General features: G+C 50.9%; 1 protein-coding gene across 1 annotated transcript in view; it reads left to right on the forward strand.

Annotated features, from left to right (window-relative positions):
• Positions 1-107: 107 nt before the first annotated feature.
• The window catches only part of CDK10 (cyclin dependent kinase 10), a 30262-nt gene continuing 7869 nt past the window's right edge, over positions 108-22500 (forward strand). Inside the window, exons 1-10 of the mRNA XM_078620194.1 lie at positions 108-126; positions 4101-4172; positions 6884-6986; positions 8371-8452; positions 10992-11059; positions 13240-13292; positions 14780-14849; positions 15782-15841; positions 18771-18894; positions 21687-21826. Of these exons, the coding sequence (XP_078476320.1) occupies positions 4154-4172; positions 6884-6986; positions 8371-8452; positions 10992-11059; positions 13240-13292; positions 14780-14849; positions 15782-15841; positions 18771-18894; positions 21687-21826 (719 nt within the window). The 5' untranslated portion in view covers positions 108-126; positions 4101-4153. The remainder of the gene's footprint in view (positions 127-4100; positions 4173-6883; positions 6987-8370; positions 8453-10991; positions 11060-13239; positions 13293-14779; positions 14850-15781; positions 15842-18770; positions 18895-21686; positions 21827-22500) is intronic.

A 22500-nucleotide genomic window follows, 5' to 3' on the forward strand; every position in this document is an offset into this window, starting at 1 on the left:
GTTGTATGTGTGTATGTAATACTGTGTGTGTTGTGTGTGTTGTGTGTGCAGCTGGGACGATGTCGCGCCGTCACGGAGTTCGTGTGAAGCAGAATCGCATCGGAGAGGGAACCTACGGCATCGTGTGTGAGTCCCACAGAGAGAGAGTGGGTGGGTGTGTGGGTGAGTGAGTGGGTGGGTGGGTGGGTGGGTGAGTGGGTGAGTGGGTGAGTGAGTGGGTGAGTGAGTGGGTGAGTGAGTGGGTGGGGTGGGTGGGTGGGTGAGTGGGTGGGTGGGTGAGTGGGTGGGTGGGTGGGTGGGTGAGTGGGTGGGTGGGTGAGTGGGTGGGTGGGTGAGTGAGTGGGTGAGTGAGTGAGTGAGTGGGTGGGTGGGTGAGTGGGTGGGTGGGTGGGTGGGTGAGTGAGTGGGTGAGTGATTGAGTGGGTGAGTGATTGAGTGGGTGAGTGAGTGGGTGGGTGGGTGAGTGGGTGGGTGGGTGGGTGAGTGGGTGGGTGGGTGAGTGGGTGGGTGGGTGAGTGGGTGGGTGGGTGAGTGGGTGGGTGGGTGAGTGGGTGGGTGAGTGAGTGAGTGGGTGAGTGAGTGAGTGGGTGAGTGATTGAGTGGGTGAGTGATTGAGTGGGTGAGTGATTGAGTGGGTGATTGAGTGGGTGGGTGAGTGGGTGGGTGAGTGGGTGGGTGAGTGAGTGAGTTGGTGAGTGAGTGAGTAGGGACCTACGGCATCGTGTGTGAGTCCGAGAGAGAGTGAGTGAGAGATTGAGTGGGTGAGTGGGTGAATGAGTGGGTGGGCGAGTGAGCGAGTGGGTGGGCGAGCGAGCGAGTGAGTGGTGTGAGTGAGTGGGTGGGCGAGCGAGAGGAGTGAGTGGGTGAGCGAGTGAGTGGGTGGGCGAGCGAGTGAGTGGGTTGGCGAGTGAGTGAGTGGGTGGGTGGGTGGGTGGGTGGGCGAGCGAGCGAGTGAGTGGGTTGGCGAGTGAGTGGGTTGGCGAGTGAGTGGGTTGGCGAGTGAGTGGGTGGGTGGGTGGGTGGGGCGAGCGAGCGGGTGAGTGGGTGAGTGGGTGAGTGAGTGAGTGGGTCAGCGAGCGAGTGGGGTCAGCGAGCGAGTGAGTGGGGTGAGTGAGTGGGTGAGTGAGTGAGTGTGTGAGTGGGTGCGCGAGCGAGTGAGCGAGTGGGTGAGTGAGTGGGTGAGCGAGTGAGTGGGTTAGTGGGCGAGCGAGTGGGCGAGTGAGTGGGTCAGCGAGCGAGTGAGTGGGTCAGCGAGCGAGTCAGTGGGTGAGTGAGTGGGTGAGCGAGTGAGTGAGTGGGTGGGCGAGCGAGCGAGTGAGTGGGTGAGCGAGTGAGTGAGTGGGTGGGCGAGCGAGCGAGTGAGTGGGTGAGTGAGTGTGTGAGTGGGGTGCGCGAGCGAGTGGGCGAGTGAGTGAGTGGGTCAGCGAGTGAGTGAGTGAGCGAGTGAGTGGGTGAGTGAGTGGGTGAGTGAGTGGGTCAGCGAGCGAGTGGGTCAGCGAGCGAGTGAGTGGGTGAGTGAGTGAGTGAGCGAGTGGGCGAGCGAGTGAGTGGGCGAGCGAGTGAGTGGGTCAGCGAGCGAGTGGGTCAGCGAGCGAGTGAGTGGGTGAGCGAGTGGGCGAGTGAGTGAGTGGGTGAGTGAGTGGGTGAGCGAGTGAGTGAGTGGGTGGGCGAGCGAGGTGAACGAGTGAGTGGGTTAGCGAGTGAGTGGGTGAGTGAGTGAGTGGGTGAGTGAGTGGGTGGGCGAGTGAGTGAGTGGGGTGGGCGAGCGGAGCGAGTGGGTGGGCGGGTGAGCGAGCGAGTGAGTGGGTCAGCGAGCGAGTGAGCGATTGAGTGAGTGGGTGGGCGAGCGGGTTAGCGAGTGAGTGAGTAGGTGAGTGAGTGGGTTAGCGAGTGAGTGAGTAGGTGAGTGAGTGGGTTAGCGAGTGAGTGAGTAGGTGAGTGAGTGGGTTAGCGAGTGAGTGAGTAGGTGAGTGAGTGGGTGAGCGAGTGAGTGAGTGGGTGGGCGAGCGAGTGAGTGAGTGGGTGGGCGAGCGAGAGAGTGAGTGGGTGAGTGAGTGGGCGAGTGAGTGGGTGAGCGGGTGGGTGGGTGAGCGAGCGGGCGGTGGTGAGCGAGCGAGTGGGTGGGTGGGTGAGCGAGCAGGTGAGTGTGTCGGTGGGTGAGTGAGTGGGTGCGATTTTTATCAACTATTTTTATTTCATTCACTAAGGCCCACTGAGATATGTTGCAACTTTTTTTGAAACCCGTCAATTTTTTTGAAACCCGTCAATTTTTTTGAAACCCGTCAATTTTTTTTGAAACCTGTCAATTTTTTTGAAACCCGTCAATTTTTTTGAAACCTGTCAATTTTTTTGAAACCCGTCAATTTTTTTGAAACCTGTCAATTTTTTTGAAACCCGTCAATTTTTTTGAAACCTGTCAATTTTTTTGATACCCGTCAATTTTTTGGAAACCTGTCAATTTTTTTGAAACCTGTCAATTTTTTTGAAACCCGTCAATTTTTTTGAAACTGGTCAATTTTTTTGAAACCTGTCAATTTTTTTGAAACCCGTCAATTTTTTTGAAACCCGTCAATTTTTTGAAACCTGTCAATTTTTTTTAAACCCGTCAATTTTTTTGAAACCTGTCAATTTTTTTGAAACCCGTCAATTTTTTTGAAACCTGTCAATTTTTTTGAAACCCGTCAATTTTTTTGAAACCTGTCAATTTTTTTGAAACCCGTCAATTTTTTTGAAACCTGTCAATTTTTTTGAAACCCGTCAATTTTTTTGAAACCTGTCAATTTTTTTGAAACCCGTCAATTTTTTTGAAACCCGTCAATTTTTTTGAAACCTGTCAATTTTTTTGAAACCCGTCAATTTTTTTGAAACCTGTCAATTTTTTTGAAACCCGTCAATTTTTTTGAAACCTGTCAATTTTTTTGAAACCCGTCAATTTTTTTGAAACCCGTCAATTTTTTTGAAACCCGTCAATTTTTTTGAAACCTGTCAATTTTTTTGAAACCCGTCAATTGTTTTGAAACCTGTCAATTTTTTTGAAACCTGTCAATTTTTTTGAAACCCGTCAATTTTTTTGAAACCTGTCAATTTTTTTGAAACCTGTCAATTTTTTTGAAACCCGTCAATTTTTTTGAAACCGGTCAATTTTTTGAAACCGGTCAATTTTTTGGAAACCTGTCAATTTTTTTGAAACCCGTCACATTTTTTGAAACCTGTCCATCATTTAAACTATTTATATATTTTAGCAGCTAAGGCTCTTTTTGTAGAAGTGACGTGGCCATCGATGACTGAAGCCCTCCTGATTCCGCGCCGGTCTGTGGGTCGCGTGAGACGACAGCGGTTTGTGTGGAGGTCTTCATCCAGCAGCGGATCAAGCGTGGCTGATGTCAACGATGTGTGTGTCTGTGTGTGTGTGTCTGTGTGTGTCTCTCTGTGTGTGTCTCTGTGTGTGTCTCTGTATCTGTCTCTGTGTGTGTCTGTGTGTGTCTGTATGTGTCTGTGTGTGTGTGTCTCTGTGTGTGTGTCTGTGTGTGTGTCTGTGTGTGTGTGTGTCTGTGTGTCTGTGTGTGTCTGTGTGTGTCTGTGTGTCTCTGTGTGTCTCTGTGTGTGTCTGTGTGTGTCTGTGTGTGTGTCTGTGTGTGTGTGTCTGTGTGTGTGTCTTTGTGTGTGTCTGTGTGTGTGTGTCTGTGTGTCTCTGTGTCTGTGTGTCTGTGTGTGTGTCTGTTTGTGTCTCTGTGTGTCTCTCTGTGTGTGTCTCTGTGTGTGTCTGTGTGTGTCTCTGTGTGTGTGTCTATGTGTGTGTCTATGTGTGTGTGTCTCTGTCTGTGTGTGTGTCTCTGTCTGTGTGTGTGTCTCTGTGTGTGTGTGTCTGTGTGTATTTGTGTGTGTCTCTGTGTGTGTCTCTGTCTGTGTGTGTGTCTCTGTGTGTGTGTGTCTGTGTGTATCTGTGTGTGTCTCTGTGTGTGTGTCTCTGTGTGTGTGTGTCTCTGTGTGTGTGTGTCTCTGTGTGTGTGTTTCTCGGTGTGTGTGTTTCTCCGTGTGTGTGTGTCTCTGTGTGTGTGTCTCTGTGTGTGTGTGTCTCTGTGTGTCTGTGTGTGTCACAGACCGAGCGAGGGACACGCGGAGCGGGGAGATTGTGGCGTTGAAGAAAGTACGCATGGACAAAGAGAAGGACGGTGCGGAGTGTGTGTGTGTGTGCGTGTGCGCGTGTGTGTGCGCGTGTGTGTGCGCGTGTGTGTGCGCGTGTGTGTGTGTGTGCGCGTGTGTGTGTGTGCGTGTGTGTGTGCGTGCGTGTGTGTGTTCGTGTGTGTGTGTGTGTGCGTGTGTATGTGTGTGTGTGTTCGTGCGTGTGTGTGTGTATGTGTGCGTGCGTGTGTGTGTGTATGTGTGCGTGTGTGCGTGCGCCCACGTGATTTGTGGGTTTACCTATCACACTGGGGAGACAAAGGCGGTCGGGCAGAGGAGCGACGCTCACAACAACGAGCGGAGCGCCGGGTGGCTAAAGCACAGCAAGTTGGCACAGTAGGGGGCACAGGTGGTGCATCAGCCAGTCATCTCGGTCATCTCGGTCAGTCGACCCGTGGCACCTGCTGGGTCTGCCCCGTGACCTCCTGCCAGCGGGCGTTCGACACTTCACGTGGCCTCAAGGTGCACGTGGCCTGGCACAAGCGTCGTGGTGACGTCACCGCCACTTAGTGGCGAATGGCGGTTGTTGTTGTTGTTGTGCGTTGGCAAGTGCTGTAAGCGAGCACCTATGAAGGCCGGAATAGCACATGAGGGGTTATGTGGCCAACATCACCACATTGTGTGCTGTGGGGAGCGGTGGTGCAGCAGTTAGCGCGCTGCGGGGAGCGGTGGTGCAGCGGTTAGCGCTACGCTGCGCTATGAACCCGGCGACCCGGGTTCGATTCCCGCTCACGGCCGACACCAGTGACGATTATCTGAACCGGTCCTGGGCCTCCTCCTCTAGGTCGACTCAGCCTAAAATGAGTACCTGGTGCGCTGCGTAGACATCTCAACTGGGGAGACAAAGGCGGCTGGGCGTGGTGTTGGCCACCCACCCCCTCGTGTGCCGTGCCGGCCTTCATAGGTGCTGCTACTCGCTAACAGCACTTGCCCCAGCAGTCTGTTAGGGCTACACGGGGGATGTTTGTGTGTGTGGTGGTGAGGGTGTGATTCACCCTTTCTACACCCTAACCCAATTACAGGAAGAGAGAGGCGGCCTAATCGTCGACTAATTGGGGAAGTGATTGGGTGAGAAAGGGTTTAGCGATGCAGCTGCTATGGCTGAGCCAGCCATAATATCATCAGGGAGACTTCATCAAATCTCCCGACTTCGGGCGGGTTCCTGCTAAGTTCAGACTTGGAGTTGGACCGAGAGGCCTGGAGTTGCATGGAGATCCGTAGAGACTTCGGCTTTATTTTAAGGACCTCGCGGGGAGGAAGATGTGCAATGCAGCTGGAGCAAAAGGCATCAACAGATTGTTTACGCGACAACCCATGGGCAGAACTTCAAACAGAATAGACGATCAACGAACGTATTGGCGTTGTGATAAAAAAATAAAACAGCAAAATGTTTCATCGTGGGACCTCCTTTGCCGGTAACAAAATATACTAAAATAGGGTTTTTCCCCTTTTTTTCTGGCGACAAACTGACACCTTTTTGCAAGGAGTCATGCTTACATGAACCACAATTCCTGCAGTCAAATGCAAACAAAAACACAATACTCTGATAAGATATGCATTGTCCTTGGTTGAACACCATGTGAGACTAGGCTCTAAAGAAAGCTGTCTCGGGTGTGGACCAATCAACTTCAAGGACAGTGCACATACATTATCAGAGTTGTGTTTTTTGTTTGCATTACGACTGCAGGTATTGTGGTCTATGCAAACATGACTCCTTGTAAAAAAAAGGTGTCAGTTTTGTTTCCATATAGAAGGGTAAGAAAACAATTATCATATCAGAGTATTGATTTTTGTTGCATTTGACTGCAAGTATTGTGGTTAATGTAAACATGACTCCTTGCAAAAAGGTGTCAGTTTGTCGCCAGAAAAAAAGGGGAAAAACCCCTATTAGTATAGCAAAATGTTTGTCAGCAATAATGATTTATTTTCCCGCAATTCATGCGTCAATCCGTTACTTGTTCAGCCCACCGGAGTGTGTTTAAAGAGTGAAGCCACAACGTTTACAGTTTGAGTAGCACGACGTTTAGCTGGTGATTACATCCATCAAGATAATTGGTTTTTTACCCTTCTATCTGGCAACAAAACTGACACCTTTTTTACAAGGAGTCATGTTTGCATTGACCACAATACCTGCAGTCGTAATGCAAACAAAAAACATAAACTCTGATAATGTATGCACTGTCCTTGAAGTTGATTGGTGCATTGTCTTTGAGTTGTGCGCCTTTTGGCGTCATCTGGTCCAACACCATGTGAGACTAGGCACTAAGAAAAGCTGTCTCGGGTGTGGACCAATCAACTTCAAGGACAGTGCATACATTATCAGAGTTGTGTTTTTTGTTTGCATTATGGCTGCAGGTATTGTGGTCTATGCAAACATGACTCCTTGTAAAAAGGGTGTCAGTTTTGTTGCCAGATAGAAGGGTAAAAAAACTATTATAATATTTTTTTACTGGCAAATGAGGTTCCAATGGTGTAAATGCTTTACCCCGAGCTCTCATACTCTGATGGTGCATTGTCTTTGAGTTGTGCGCCTTTTGGCATCATCTGGTCCAACACCATGTGAGACTAGGCTCTAAGGAAATGGTTTGGCCACCCACCCCCTCGTGTGCCAAGGTGCCGGCTTTCATAGGTACTCGCTAAGCACACTTGCTCCGACGGTCTGTGAAGGCTATACGGGGGATCTTTGTCTTGTGTTACGCAGGTCTGCCCATCAGCAGTATGCGGGAGATAAATCTGCTACTCCGCCTTCAACACCCCAACGTGGTGGAGCTCAAGGAGGTGGTGGTGGGAGCCAGGCTAGAGAGGTAATCGCGTGTGTGTGTGAGTGTGAGTGTGTGAGTGAATGAGTGAGTGTGTGTGTGTGTGTGAGTGAGTGAGTGTGTGAGTGAGTGTGTGTGTGTGTCAGCGTGTGTGAGTGTGTGAATGTGAGTGCGTGTGAGTGAGCACGTGTGTGTGTGTGAGTGTGTGATTGTGTGTGAGTGAGTGTGTGTGGGTGAGCGTGTGTGTGTGAGTGAGCGCGTGTGGGTGTGTGTGAGTGTGTGAGTGGGGCGGGTTGAGTGAGTGTGTGTGAGTGTGTGAGCGCATGTGTGTGTGTGAGTGAGCGCGTGTGAGCGTGTGAGTGTGCGTGTGGGTGAGCGTGTGTGTGTGTGAGCGTGTGTGTTAGTGTGTGTGTGAGTTTGTGGGTGTGTGTGTGTGTGTGTGAGTGAGTGTGTGTGTGAGCGTGTGTGTGTGGGTGTGAGCGTGTGTGTGTGTGAGCGTGTGTGTTAGTGTGTGTGTGAGGGTGTGGGTGTGAGCGTGTGTGTGTGAGTGAGCGCGTGTGGGTGGGTGAGTGAGCGTGTGAGTGAGTGAGCGTGTGTGTGTGTGAGTGAGTGTGTGTGGATGTGTGTGTGTGAGAATGTGTGTGCGTGTGTGTGTTAGTGAGCGCGTGTGAGTGTGTGTGTGTGAGTGTGCGTGTGAATGTGTGTGTGTGAATGTGTGTGCGTGTGTGTGTTAGTGAGCGCGTGTGAGTGTGTGTGAGTGAGTGTGTGGATGTGTGTGTGTGTAAGTGAGCGCGTGTGAGTGTGTGTGTGTGAATGTGTGTGAATGTGTGTGTGTGTGAGTGAGCGTGTGTGTTAGTGAGCGCGTGTGAGTGTGTGTGTGTGAGTGAGTGAGTGTGTTAGTGAGCGCGTGTGAGTGTGTGTGTGTGAGTGAGTGAGTGTGTGAGTGTGCGAGTGTGTGTGAATGTGTGTGTGTGTGAATGTGTGTGCGTGTGTGTGTTAGTGAGCGTGTGTGAGTGTGTGTGTGAGTGAGTGTGTGGATGTGTGTGTGTGAGTGGGCGCGTGTGAGTGTGTGTGAGTGTGTGTGAATGTGTGTGTGTGTGTGAGTGAGCGTGTGTGTGTGTGTGAGTGAGCGTGTGTGTGTGTGTGAATGTGTGTGTGTTAGTGAGCGGCCTTCATAGGTGCTCGCTAACAGCACTTGCCCCTACAGTCTGTTAAGGCTATACGGGGGATCTTTGTCTTTGTTAGTGAGCGCGTGTGAGTGTGTGTGTGAGTGTGTGTGAGTGTGTATGTGTGAGTGTGTGTGTGTGTCTCTGTACGTGTGTGTGTGTCTCTGTGTGTATATCTGTATCTCTGTGTGTGTATCTGTGTGTGTGTGTCTCTGTGTGTATATCTGTGTGTCTGTGTGTGTGTCTGTGTCTGTGTGTGTTAGTATCTTCCTGGTGATGGGCTACTGTGAGCAGGACCTCGCTAGCCTGCTCGACAACGTCACAGCCCCGTTCTCCGAGGCACAGGTCAGTCGCCCCACACACACAACGATTCAGCACCGCGCCAGGTACTCAATTGAGGCCGAGTCGACCTAGGGGAGCCCCAGGACCGGTTCACGTGATCGTCACCGGTGTTAGCCTTTGCCTCTACACACCAATACCCGCCATTTGTCACGACAGTTCCCGTGCCAGGCCAGGTGCACCTTGAGGCTGCCACGTGAAGTGTAGAAGGGTCGCTGGCAGGAGATCACGGGGCAGACCCAGCAGGTGCCACGGGTCGACTGACTGAGATGACCGAGATGACTGGCTGATGCACCACTTGTGCCCCCTACTGTACCAACTTGCTGTGCTTTAGCCACCATACCACCATCATCGCCACCATCGCCACCACCATCACCACCACCACCACCGCCACCATCGCCGCCATCATCGCCACCATCACCACCATCACCACCATCATCACCATCGCCACCATCACCACCACCATCACCACCACCATCACCACCACCATCGCCACCATCACCACCATCGCCACCAACAACACCATCACCACCATCATCACCATCGCCACCATCATCACCATCGCCACCATCACCACCATCACCACCGCCACCATCGCCGCCATCATCACCACCATCACCACCATCACCACCATCATCACCATCGCCACCATCACCACCACCATCACCACCACCATCACCACCACCATCGCCACCATCACCACCATCGCCACCAACAACACCATCACCACCATCACCACCATCATCACCATCGCCACCATCACCACCATCACCACCATCGCCACCATCACCACCATCACCACCATCACCACCATCACCACAACCACCACCCACCCCGCACTCACCACATGTCAATGGCTGTGGTCTGCGTCTCTGAGCCGAAGAGCAACTCAGGCGCTCGGTACCTAGACCCACACACATGTACACACAGACACACGTACACACGGACACACATGTACACTGACACACGTGTACACTCACACACGTGTACACTCACACACATGTACACACATGTACACTCACACACATGTACACACGGACACACACGTACACACGGACACACAGGTACACACATGTACACTCACACACGTGTACACTCACATGTACACACAGACACACATGTACACTCACACACGTGTACACTCACACACGTGCACACGGACACACACGTACACACGGACACACGTGTACACTCACACACATGTACACACGTACACACGTACACACATGTACACACGTACACACGTACACACATGTACACACGTACACACAGACGCAGGTACACACGTACACACACGTACACACAGGCACACACATGTACACACGGACACACGTGTACACTCACACACATGTACACACGGACACACATGTACACACAGACACAGGTACACACGTACACACACGTACACACAGGTACACACATGTACACACGGACACACGTGTACACTCACACACAGGTACACACGGACACACATGTACACTCACACACAGGTACACACGGACACACAGGTACACACGGACACACATGTGCACGCACACACGTGCTCACGTAAACGTGCACACACGTGTACACGCGTTGACATGTTCCATTCGCCACTAAGTGACGGTGACGTCACCACGACGCTTGTGCCAGGCCATGTGCACTTTGAGGCCACGTGAAGTGTTGAAGGAGGTCACGGGACAGACCCAGCAGGTGCCACGGGTTGACCGACCGAGATGACAGGCAGATGCACCAGCTCCCGTGCCCCTTGCTGTGCCAACTCGCTGCGTTTTATCGACCCCGGCTTGTTGTGAGTGCTGCTTTTTCCCTCCGTTGTGGTTGGAGGGCGACTGCCTCCAACTGCCCAGTAGCGTCCTTCACGAGCCTCCTCCACTGAGGCCGATCTTGACACCGCTGGTACCGGTCATCGGCAAGTCCACTCAGCCCCACGTCCTCCTGTACCACATCACTCCATCTCTTCTCCAGCCCGTGCCGCGCCCGTTTAGCCCCCTCGATCCGGCCGAACAAAAATTGTTTAGGCATGCGGTGGCTGGACATGCGGGCTACATGACCCAGCCAACGCAGCCTTGCCTGCCGGAGGAGCTCACTGATGGGAATTTGTCCGGATCTTAAAGGATCTGTGAGCTCAAAACAAATCCAATCTGGTCAAACCTCAGGATGGATCCTAGGCAGGGCCAGCCGGAATGCTTCAAATCGACGCGCCCCACCAAGACAAAGATCCCCCGTGTAGCCTTAACAGACTCTGGGGCAAGTGCTGTTTGCGAGTAGCCCCTGGCCGACTTTGTCTCCCTCGTTGCGATGGTCACGCATCGTACCAGCTACTCATTCTGAGGCCGAGTCGACCTAGGGGAGGCCCAGACACTTGCCGCTGTTATTGGGCGTGAGCTGGAATCGGAACTCGGGTCGCCGGGTTCGTAGCTGTGCGCTCACCACCCCCCGCAAATACAAGGCCCCCCGTGTAGCCTTCACATGCTGTTGGGGCAAGTGCCTTTGAGCGAGAGCACACAAACCCGCTCACGTGCCGATGCGGTCGGTGCCTTTCCAGGTGAAATGCATCTCGCTGCAGCTGCTCAAGGGGCTGCTGTACCTGCACAACAACTACATCATCCACAGGTGAGACCCACGTGACCCCACGGGACGCATTTCGTTTGTCAAACTTGATTTGTGGCTTTCGTGACGGCAGGAACGACTCTTTGGTTCTTTCGCTAAAGTGAATTATAAAGATAAAGTACTAAATTAAATACTAGCGCACGACGTTTCGATTGCAACACGAGCAATCATCATCAGGTATAAATGAAATAGAAACACAAATCTAGTGAACTTAGAGATGTAATGTATTTACACCATTGGTACCTCATTTGCCAGTAAAAAAATATGATAATTTGTTTTTTACCCTTTTATCTGGCAACAAAACTGACACCTTTTTTACGAGGAGTCATGTTTACATTGACCACAATGCCTGCAGTCGTAATGCAAATAAAAAACATAACTCTGACAGTGCACATACATTATCAGAGTTGTGTTTTTTGTTTGCATTATGACTGCAGGTATTGTGGTCAATGCAAACATGACTCCTCGTAAAAAAGGTGTCAGTTTTGTTGCCAGATAGAAGGGTAAAAACCCAGTTATCATATTTTTTACTGGCAAATGAGGTTCCAATGGTGTAAATGCTTTACCCCGAGCTCTCATACTCTGATGGTGCATTGTCTTTGAGTTGTGCGCCTTTTGGCGTCATCTGGTCCAACACCATGTGAGACTAGGCTCTAAGGAAAGCTGTCTCGGGTGTGGACCAATCAACTTCAAGGACAGTGCATACATTATCAGAGTTGTGTGTTTTGTTGTTTGCATTATGACTGCAGGTATTGTGGTCTATGGAAAAATGACTCCTTGTACAAAAGGTGTCAGTTTTGTTTCCAGATAAAAGGTTTCAAAAACCAATTATCAAATGTAATGTAATACAACAGAGTCGGATAACATAACAGGGTGTTGACTGTTATGTTATCCGACTCTCTGTTGTATTACATTACATTTCTAAGTTCACTAGATTTGTGTTTCTATTTCATTTATACCTGACAATGATTGCTTGTGTTGCAATCGAAACGTCGTATGCTAGTATTTAATTTGTTATTTTGTTCTATGAGATCTCTTTTACCAGTGGCAAAATATAGTAGTAGGTTTTTACCCTTTTAAACTGGTACAAAACTGACACCTTTATTCAAGGCATCATGTTTGCAATAACCGTGTGTGGACCAATCAACTTCAAGGTCAGTGCACATCATTATCATCATCAGAGTTGCTTCTTTTTGTTTGCTTTTTTGACTGCTTGTGTTGTGGTTATTGCAAACATGATGCCTTGAATAAATTAAGATTGAATAAAGGTGTCAGTTTTGTACCAGTTTAAAAGGGTAAAAACCTACTAGTTATTTTATCTTTCTACGTCACTTTACCGAAAGAACCAAAGCGTCATTCGAGTCTTGGTCGTCACAGCGGTGACCCTTGGGGTCACGCGCTGTGTTAGCAAGCAGCCAATGAAGGCCTTCGCAGGTGCGCGCACTATTAGCACTTGCCCCAGCAGTTTGTTGAGGCTATACGGAGGGGGGGGGGGCTTTGTTATTTGGGGAGCGTGCCCCCCCCCCCCATCGTCACACGGCGTCACAAAAAGTCTGACCCCCCCCCCTCCAAAATTAAATAAAACATGCTTCAAATCGCTTTAAACTATTGTCATTGTAGTGCGTATTTAATGTGGCGCTGCACTCTGATGTTGTAGGAGAAAACATTTACTAAGAAGTCTATTTAGTCAAGTAGAACGTGTTGTCTATATTGATTTAAAGTTGCTCATTTTGATGTGACGTCACATTTCTTAAACCTCCCCCCCTCGTCACACATCGTCACAAATGTCTGACCCCTCTCCCCTCCCCCCAAGGTGCGTGACGTCATTTATGGACGGCCCCTCAGGTCAATTCAGCCTCAAATGAGTCACCTGGTGTAGCGGTGTGTGTAGTAAACATCGCTATCACTGGGGAGACAAAGGCGGCCGGGCGTGGTGCTGGCCACCCACCCCCTCGTGTGCCGTTCTGGCCTTCATAGGTGCTACTCGCTAACAGCACTTGCCCCGGCAGTCTGTTGAAGCTACACGGGGGATCTTTGTCTTTGTTTCCCGGGCGTGGTGCTGGCCACCCACCCCCTCGTGAGCTGTGCTTTGCTTCATAGGTGCTCGCTAACAGCACTTGCCCCGGCAGTCTGTTGAGGCTACGTGGGGGATCTTTGTCTTTGTGTTCCGCTGCATCTGCCAGAGATCTGAAGGTGTCCAACCTGCTCATGACGGACAAAGGCTGCGTCAAGATCGGTGACGACACTTGCAGTGACCCCCCCCCTCGCTCTCCACCAATCAGCTCCCCCCCCCTCTCTCTCCACCAATCAGCACGCTCCATCTCTCTCCACCAATCAGCTCCCTTCCCCCCTCTGTCTCTCTCCACCAATCAGCTCCCCCCCGCTCTCTCTCCACCAATCAGCTCCCCCCTCTCTCTCTCCACCAATCAGCTCGCTCCATCTCTCCACCAATCAGATCCTCCCCCTCTCTCTCTCTCCACCAATCAGCTCCCCCCCCTCTCTCCACCAATCAGCTCCCCCCCCCCTCTCTCTCCACCAATCAGCTCCTCTCTCTCTCTCCACCAATCAGCTCCCCCCTCTCTCTCCACCAATCACGTGCAAGGCCACACATGGTGGGATAAAGTGTGGGTGCATCCACCTTGATGGTGACGATGGTGGTGATAGTGGTGGTGATGGTGATGGTGACGATGGTGACGATGGTGGTGGTGGTCACGGTGGTGACGATGGTGATGTTGTTGTTGATCATGGTAGTGACGATGGTGGTGGTCGTGCTGTTCATGGTGGCTGTGATGGTGATGGCGTCGATGATGGTGGTGTTGATGTTGTTGACGATGAGGACGACGATGATGGTGTTGATGGTGTTGGTGGTGATGGGGATGATGATGATGATGGTGTTGGTGTTGATGATGGTGTTGATGATTATGATGATGATGGGGATGATAATGGTGTTGATGATGATGGTGATGATGATGGTGATGATGGTGTTGATGATGATGGTGATGGTGATGATGGTGATGATGGTGATGATGATGGTGATGGTGGTGATGATGGTGGTGATGATGATGATGGTGATGATGATGGTGTTGATGATGATGGTGATGATGATGGTGTTGATGGTGATGATGATGATGGTGATGATGATGGTGTTGATGGTGATGATGGTGATGATGGTGATGGTGGTGATGATGATGATGGTGGTGATGATGATGGTGATGATGATGATGGTGATGATGATGGTGTTGATGGTGATGATGATGATGGTGTTGATGATGATGGTGTTGATGATGATGGTGTTGGTGGTGATGAGGATGATGGTGATGATTATGATGATAATGGTGTTGGTGTTGATAATGGTGTTGATGATGATGATGGTTATGATGGTGATGTGTGTGTGTTGATGATGATGGTGGTGTTGATGATGATGATGGTGTTGATGATGGTGGTGATGATGATGGTTATGGTAATGATGATTATGATGGTGATGATGACGGTTATGATGTTGATGATGATGGTGATGATGATGTTGATGATTTTGATGGTGTTGATGATGGTGGTGATGATGTGTGTGTTGATGTTGATGATGGTGGTGATGATGGTGATGATGATGATGATGTTGATGATGGTGGTGATGATGGTGGTGATGATGTGTGTGTTGATGATGATGATTATGATGATGATGATGGTGATGATGACGACTATGATGTGTGTGTGTGTGTTTCTCAGCGGACTTTGGGCTGGCTCGTGCATTTGGAGTTCCTCTGCGACCCATGACTCCGAAGGTCGTGACGCTGTGGTGAGATCTCAGATGTGGTGCTGGGAATTCCACGTTCCTATGACAGGAGACGGGGGGGGGGGGGGTGAGTCCATCTCATCGGACAACCGCTGTTGACTCCCCCGCTAAAGCGGTACTCATTTTATGGACCCCCGGAGGGTGGGGGGGATGATGGGCTAAGTCAACCCAAACTCACTCGCACTCACTCACGCAATCAATTGCACTGGTCAACACACTTTTTCTGGCATATCTGGCATCAGTTTTTTGTCTCGGGTGTGTTTATGTGAGTACGTGTGAGTGTACACGTGTGTCCGTGTGTACATGTGTGTGAGTGTGTACATGTGTGTCCGTGTGTACACGTGTGTGAGTGTGTACCTGTGTGTACGTGTGTACACGTGTGTGAGTGTGTACCTGTGTGTCCGTGTGTACACGTGTGTGAGTGTGTACATGTGTGTCCGTGTGTACACGTGTGTGAGTGTGTACATGTGTGTCCGTGTGTACACGTGTGTGAGTGTGTACATGTGTGTCCGTGTGTACACGTGTGTGAGTGTGTACATGTCTGTACTTGTGTGTACGTGTGTACATGTGTGTGAGTGTGTACCTGTGTGTGTCCGTGTGTACCTGTGTGTGAGTGTACACGTGTGTGAGTGTACCTGTGTGTCCGTGCGTACATGTGTGTGAGTGTACATGTGTGTGAGTGTACATGTGTGTGAGTGTACATGTGTGTGAGTGTACATGTGTGTACGTGTGTATGTGTGTACGTGTGTACACGTGTGTACACGTGTGTGAGTGTACGTGTGTGTACGTGTGTACATGTGTGTCCGTGTGTACATGTGTGTACCTGTGTGTACTTGTGTGTGAGTGTGTACTTGTGTGTACATGTGTGTACCTGTGTGTCCGTGTGTACACGTGTGTGAGTGTACATGTGTCCGTGTGTACACGTGTGTGTCTAGGTACCGAGCGCCTGAGTTGCTGTTCGGCTCAGAGACACAGACCACAGCCATTGACATGTGGTGAGTGCACGGTGGGGGGGGGGGGGGGGGGGTGTGGTGATGGTGGTGGTGGTGATGGTGGTTGTGGTGATGGTGGTGATGGTGGTGGTGGTGATGGTGGCGATGGTGGTGTTGGTGGTGATGGTGGTGATGGTGGTGATGGTGGTGATGGTGGTGGTGGTGTTGGTGGTGATGGTGGTGGTGGTGGTGGTGGTGATGGTGGTGATGATGGTGGTGATGGTGATGGTGGTGATGGTGATGATGATGATGGTGGTGGTGGTGATGGTGGTGATGGTGGTGATGGTGGTGATGATGGTGGCGATGGTGGCGATGGTGATGATGTTGGTGATGGTGATGGTGGTGATGGTGGCGATGATGGCGGTGATGGTGATGATGGTGGTGATGGTGATGATGGTGATGATGGTGGTGATGGTGGTGGTGGTGATGGTGGTGATGGTGGCGATGATGGTGGCGATGGTGGCGATGGTGGCGATGGTGGCGATGGTGGTGATGGTGGTGATGGTGATGATGGTGATGATGGTGTGGTGGTGGTGGTGGTGATGGTGGTGATGGTGATGATGGTGGTGATGGTGGTGGTGGTGGTGATGGTGGCGATGGTGGCGGTGATGGCGATGATGGTGATGGTGGTGGTGGTGGTGATGGTGGTGGTGGTGGTGATGGTGGTGATGGTGGCGATGGTGGTGGTGGTGATGGCGATGGTGATCATGGTGGTGATGGTGATGATGGTGGTGATGGTGGTGATGGTGGTGGTGATGGCGATGGTGGCGATGGTGGCGATGGTGGTGATGGTGGTGATGGTGGTGATGGTGGTGATGGTGGTGATGGTGGTGATGGTGTTGATGGTGCTGATAGTGATGATGATACTGTTGCTGCTGATGATGATGCTGGTGATGTTGGTAGTGGTTTCGAAACGGCGGCCTAGCGGTTAGCGCTGCGCTTTGTATCCACCTCTCGTGGGCCTCGCCTAGGTCGACTCAGCCTCAAACGAGTACCTGGTGCGGTGTGCAGTAAAACATCGCCACTGGGGAGACAAAGGCGGCCGGGCGTGGTGCTGGCCACCCACCCACCCCCTCGTGTGCCGTGCCGGCCTTCATAGGTGCTCGCTAACAGCACTTGCCCCAACAGCCTGCTGAGGCTACACGGGGGATCTTTGTCTCTATCATCACGTGGGCATTTACAGCAGAAGCCAAATCCTCTTGAACTTGTGACGTTGATTCTAAGTGTGGAGGGAAGAAAAAGAAAAGCAGAGGACCCGGATAAAAATCCACGCAACCACCACGGGGAGAGAGACACGGGATCTACAAACATACAGCAGCAGGCATCGTCAGGGTCGGGATCGAACCCACGACCTCCTGTGTACCATTTCGATTTAAAGCTTTCGTGACTGCAGGGATTCATCTTTTTGGTTCTTTCGGTAAAGTCACGTAGAATGGAAATAATAAAATAATGTAAATAAAACATAATAAAATAATTCTCACGTTTCGGTCACAACGCAAGCAGCCGTCCTCAGGTGAAGAACAGGTCTGTCGGGAAGACAGAGTCTCCTGTGTACCAGGCGAGGTGGTTAACATCTCATCGCAGGGAAAGAGAGAGACACAGAAACTCCAAACATACAGCAGCAGGCGTCAGGGTCGGGATCGAACCCACGACCTCCTGTACACCAGGCGAGGTAGTCAACATCTCCCAGCCACCGTGATGATGATGAGTGAGAGATCGAACCCACGACCTCCTGTACACCAGGCGAGGTAGTCAACATCTCCCAGCCACCGTGATGATGATGAGTGAGAGATCGAACCCACGACCTCCTGTACACCAGGCGATGTAGTCAACATCTCCCAGCCACCGTGATGATGATGAGTGAGAGATCGAACCCACGACCTCCTGTACACCAGGCGAGGTAGTCAACATCTCCCAGCCACCGTGATGATGATGAGAGAGAGATCGAACCCACGACCTCCTGTACACCAGGCGATGTAGTCAACATCGCAGGGAGAGAGAGAGAGAGACCCGGAAACTACAAACATACAGCAGCAGTCATCGTCAGGGTCAGGATTGAACCCACGACCTCCTGCGTTCCAGGCGAGGTAGTCAACATCTCCCAGCCACCGTGATGATGATGAGAGAGAGATCGAACCCACGACCTCCTGCGTACCAGGCGAGGTAGTCAACATCTCCCAGCCACCGTGATGATGATGAGAGAGAGATCGATCCCACGACCTCCTGCGTACCAGGCGAGGTAGTCAACATCTCCCAGCCACCGTGATGATGATGAGAGAGAGATCGATCCCACGACCTCCTGCGTACCAGGCGAGGTAGTCAACATCTCCCAGCCACCGTGATGATGATGAGAGAGAGAGATCGAACCCACGACCTCCTGCGTACCAGGCGAGGTAGTCAACATCTCCCAGCCACCGTGATGATGATGAGAGAGAGATCAAACCCACGACCTCCTGCGTACCAGGCGAGGTAGTCAACATCTCCCAGCCACCGTGATGATGATGAGAGAGAGATCGAACCCACGACCTCCTGTGTACCAGGCGATGTAGTCAACATCGCAGGGAGAGAGAGAGAGAGACCCGGAAACTACAAACATACAGCAGCAGTCATCGTCAGGGTCGGGATTGAACCCACGACCTCCTGCGTTCCAGGCGAGGTAGTCAACATCTCCCAGCCACCGTGATGATGATGAGAGAGAGATCAAACCCACGACCTCCTGCGTACCAGGCGAGGTAGTCAACATCTCCCAGCCACCGTGATGATGATGAGAGAGAGATCGAACCCACGACCTCCTGTATACCAGGCGAGGTAGTCAACATCTCCCAGCCACGATGATGATGAGAGAGAGATCGAACCCACGACCTCCTGCGTACCAGGCGAGGTGGTTACCACGTGAAGGCTACAAGGGGGATCTTGCGTGTGGCTGTGCCAGGTCTGTGGGCTGCATCGTAGCAGAGCTGCTGGCTCACAAGCCGCTCCTGCCGGGATCCTCGGAGATCCAGCAGATCCACCTCATCGTGCAGCTCCTGGGCACGCCCACCAACGCCATCTGGCCTGTGAGATACTCACCACTCACCACCACTCACCACTCACTCAACACTCACTCAACTCCACTCACCACCACTCACTACTCACCACTCACTCAACACTCACTCAACTCCACTCACCACCACTCACCACTACTCACCACCACTCACCACCACTCACTCACCACCACTCACACACCACTCACTCAACACCACTCACCACCACTCACCACCACTCCCTCACCACCACTCACCACCACTCACCACCACTCACTCAACACCACTCACCACCACTCACTCAACACCACTCACCACCACTCACCACCACTCACTCAACACCACTCACCACCACTCACACATCACTCACTCAACACCACTCACCACCACTCACCACCACTCACTCACCACCACTCACCGCAACTCACTCATCACCACTCACTCAACACCACTCACCACTCACTCACTCAACACCACTCACACACCACTCACTCACCACCACTCACCACCACTCACCACCACTCACACATCACTCACTCAACACCACTCACCACCACTCACCACCACTCACCGCCACTCGCCACTCACTCACCACCACTCACCACCAAATGCACCAAACACACCAACACCATCTGGCCTGTGAAACACTCACCACCAATCACCACTCACCATCACTCACCACTCACTCACCACTCACTCACCATCACTCACCACTCACTCACCATCACTCACCACCACTCACCACCACTCACCACCACTCAACAACGTAAACCACACCAGCCATCACCACCACTAGTGATGGTGTTGATGATGATGGTGGTGATGGTGTTGATGATGGTGTTGATGGTCTTGGTGATGATGGTGATGGTGGTGGTGATGGTGTTGATGGTGTTCGTGATGATGATGGTGTTGATGCTGTTGATGGTGTTCGTGATGATGATGGTGTTAGTGATGATAATGATGGTGTTGATCATGGTGATGGTGATGACGATGATGGTGTTGATGATGATGGTGATGTTGATCATGGTGATGATGACGATGTTGATGTTGATGATGGTGATGATGACGATGTTGATCATGGTGATTTTGATGATGGTGATGATGTTGATGATGTTGATGATGGTGTTGATGGTGATGATGTTGATGATGGTGATGATGACGATGTTGATGATGGTGATGATGACGATGTTGATGTTGATCATGTTGATGATGCTGATGATGTTGATGATGGTGTTGATGGTGATGATGTTGATGATGTTGATGATGGTGATGATGATGATGTTGATGTTGATGATGGTGATGATGACGATGTTGATGTTAATCATGGTGATGTTGATGATGGTGATGATGTTGATGATGGTGTTGATGGTGATGATGTTGATGATGGTGATGATGACGATGTTGATGATGGTGATGATGACGATGTTGATGTTGATCATGGTGATGTTGATGATGTTGATGATGGTGATGATGTTGATCATGGTGATGATGTTGATGATGTTGATGATGGTGATGATGTTGATCATGGTGATGATGTTGATGATGGTGATGATGTTCATGATGGTGATGATGTTGATGATGATGGTGTTAGTGATGATGATGGTGGTGTTAGTGATGATGACGATGATGGTGCTGATCTTGGTGATGGTGACGATAACGATGTTGATCATGGTGATGGTGACGATGATGATGTTGATCATGGTGATGACGATGATGATGTTGATCATGGTGATGATGGTGATGGTATCATGGTGATGATGACGATGTTGATGATGGTGATGTTGATCATGGTGATGATGTTGATGATGGTGATGGTGACGATGTTGATCATGGTGATGATGGTGATGGTGATGATGTTGATCATGGTGATGATGTTGATGATGGTGACGATGTTGATGGTGATGATGGTGATGTTGATCATGGTGATGATGTTGATGATGGTGATGTTGATCATGGTGATGTTGATCACGATGATGATGGTGATGTTGATCATGGTGATGATGACGATGTTGATGATGGTGATGTTGATCATGGTGATCATGGTGATGATGTTGATAATGGTGACGATGTTTATCTTGGTGATCATGGTGATGATAATGATGATATTGCTGATGTTGATGATGTTGATGATGGTGATGATGGTGATGATGGTGATGATGGTGATGATGGTGATGATGATGTTTATGATGGTGGTGATGGTGATGGTGATGATGGTGATGATGATGTTGATGATGTTGATGATGGTGGTGATGGTGATGGTGATGACGATGTTGATGTTGATGATGGTGATGATGACGATGTTGATGTCGATGATGGTGATGGTGATGATGGTGATGATATTGATCATGGTGATGATGTTGACGATGGTGATGATGGTGATGATGTTGATGATGTTGATGATGGTGATAATGATGTTGATGATGTTGTTGATGTTGTTGATGGTGATGATGTTGATGATGTTGATGTTGATGATGATGTTGATGACGGTGATGATGCTGATGTTGATGATGTTGATGTTGTTGATGATGTTGATGATGTTGATGTTGTTGATGATGTTGATGGTGTTGATGGTGATGATGTTGATCATGATGTTGATGGTGTTGATGATGATGTTGATGTTGTCAGGGCTTCTCGAGTCTGCGTGTGCCTGACTGCGTGGTGCTGATGATGGTGATGATGTTGATGATGATGACGATGTTAATGTTGACGGTGTTGATGTTGATGATGATGATGTTGTTGATGGTGTCAGGGCTTCTCGAGTCTGCATGTGCCGGACCGCGTGGTGCTGATGATGGTGATGTTGTTGATGTTGTTGATGGTGTCAGGGCTTCTCGAGTCTGCGTGTGCCGGACCGCGTGGTGCTGCGGAGGCAGCCGTACAACCACCTGCGTCACCGCCTGCCCTGGCTCTCAGATGCCGGCCTACGCATGCTGAACGCCCTGTTCATGTACCACCCAGCCAAGAGGTCACTCACTCACTCACTCAGTCACTCACTCACTCACTCACCCACTCAATCACTCACTCGCTCGCTCGCTCGCTCACTCACTCACTCACAGACACACTCACTCACTCGCTCACTCACCCATACACTCACTCACTCGCTCACTCACTGGCTCTCAGATGCCGGCCTACGCACGCTCAACGCCCTGTTCATGTACCACCCAGCCAAGAGGTCACTCACTCACTCACCCACTCACTCACTCACCCATACACTCACTCACCCATACACTCACTCATTCACTCACTCACCCACTCACCCACACACTCACTGGCTGTCAGATGCCGGCCTACGCATGCTCAACGCCCTGTTCATGTACCACCCAGCCAAGAGGTCACTCACTCACCCAGTCACTCACTCAGTCACTCACTCACCCACTCACTCACCCACACACTCACTCGCTCACTCACTCGCACGCTCGCTCACTCAGTCACTCACTCACTCGCTCACTCACTCACTCACTCACTCACCCACTCACCCACACACTCACTGGCTGTCAGATGCCGGCCTACGCATGCTGAACGCCCTGTTCATGTACCACCCAGCCAAGAGGTCACTCACTCACACGCTCGCTCACCCAGTCACTCGCTCACTCACTCACTCGCTCACTCACTCACTCGCTCACTCACTCACTCACTCGC

Source organism: Lampetra planeri, chromosome 70 (genome assembly GCF_965212315.1).
Source record: "Lampetra planeri chromosome 70, kcLamPlan1.2.h2, whole genome shotgun sequence".
NCBI lineage: Eukaryota > Metazoa > Chordata > Hyperoartia > Petromyzontiformes > Petromyzontidae > Lampetra > Lampetra planeri.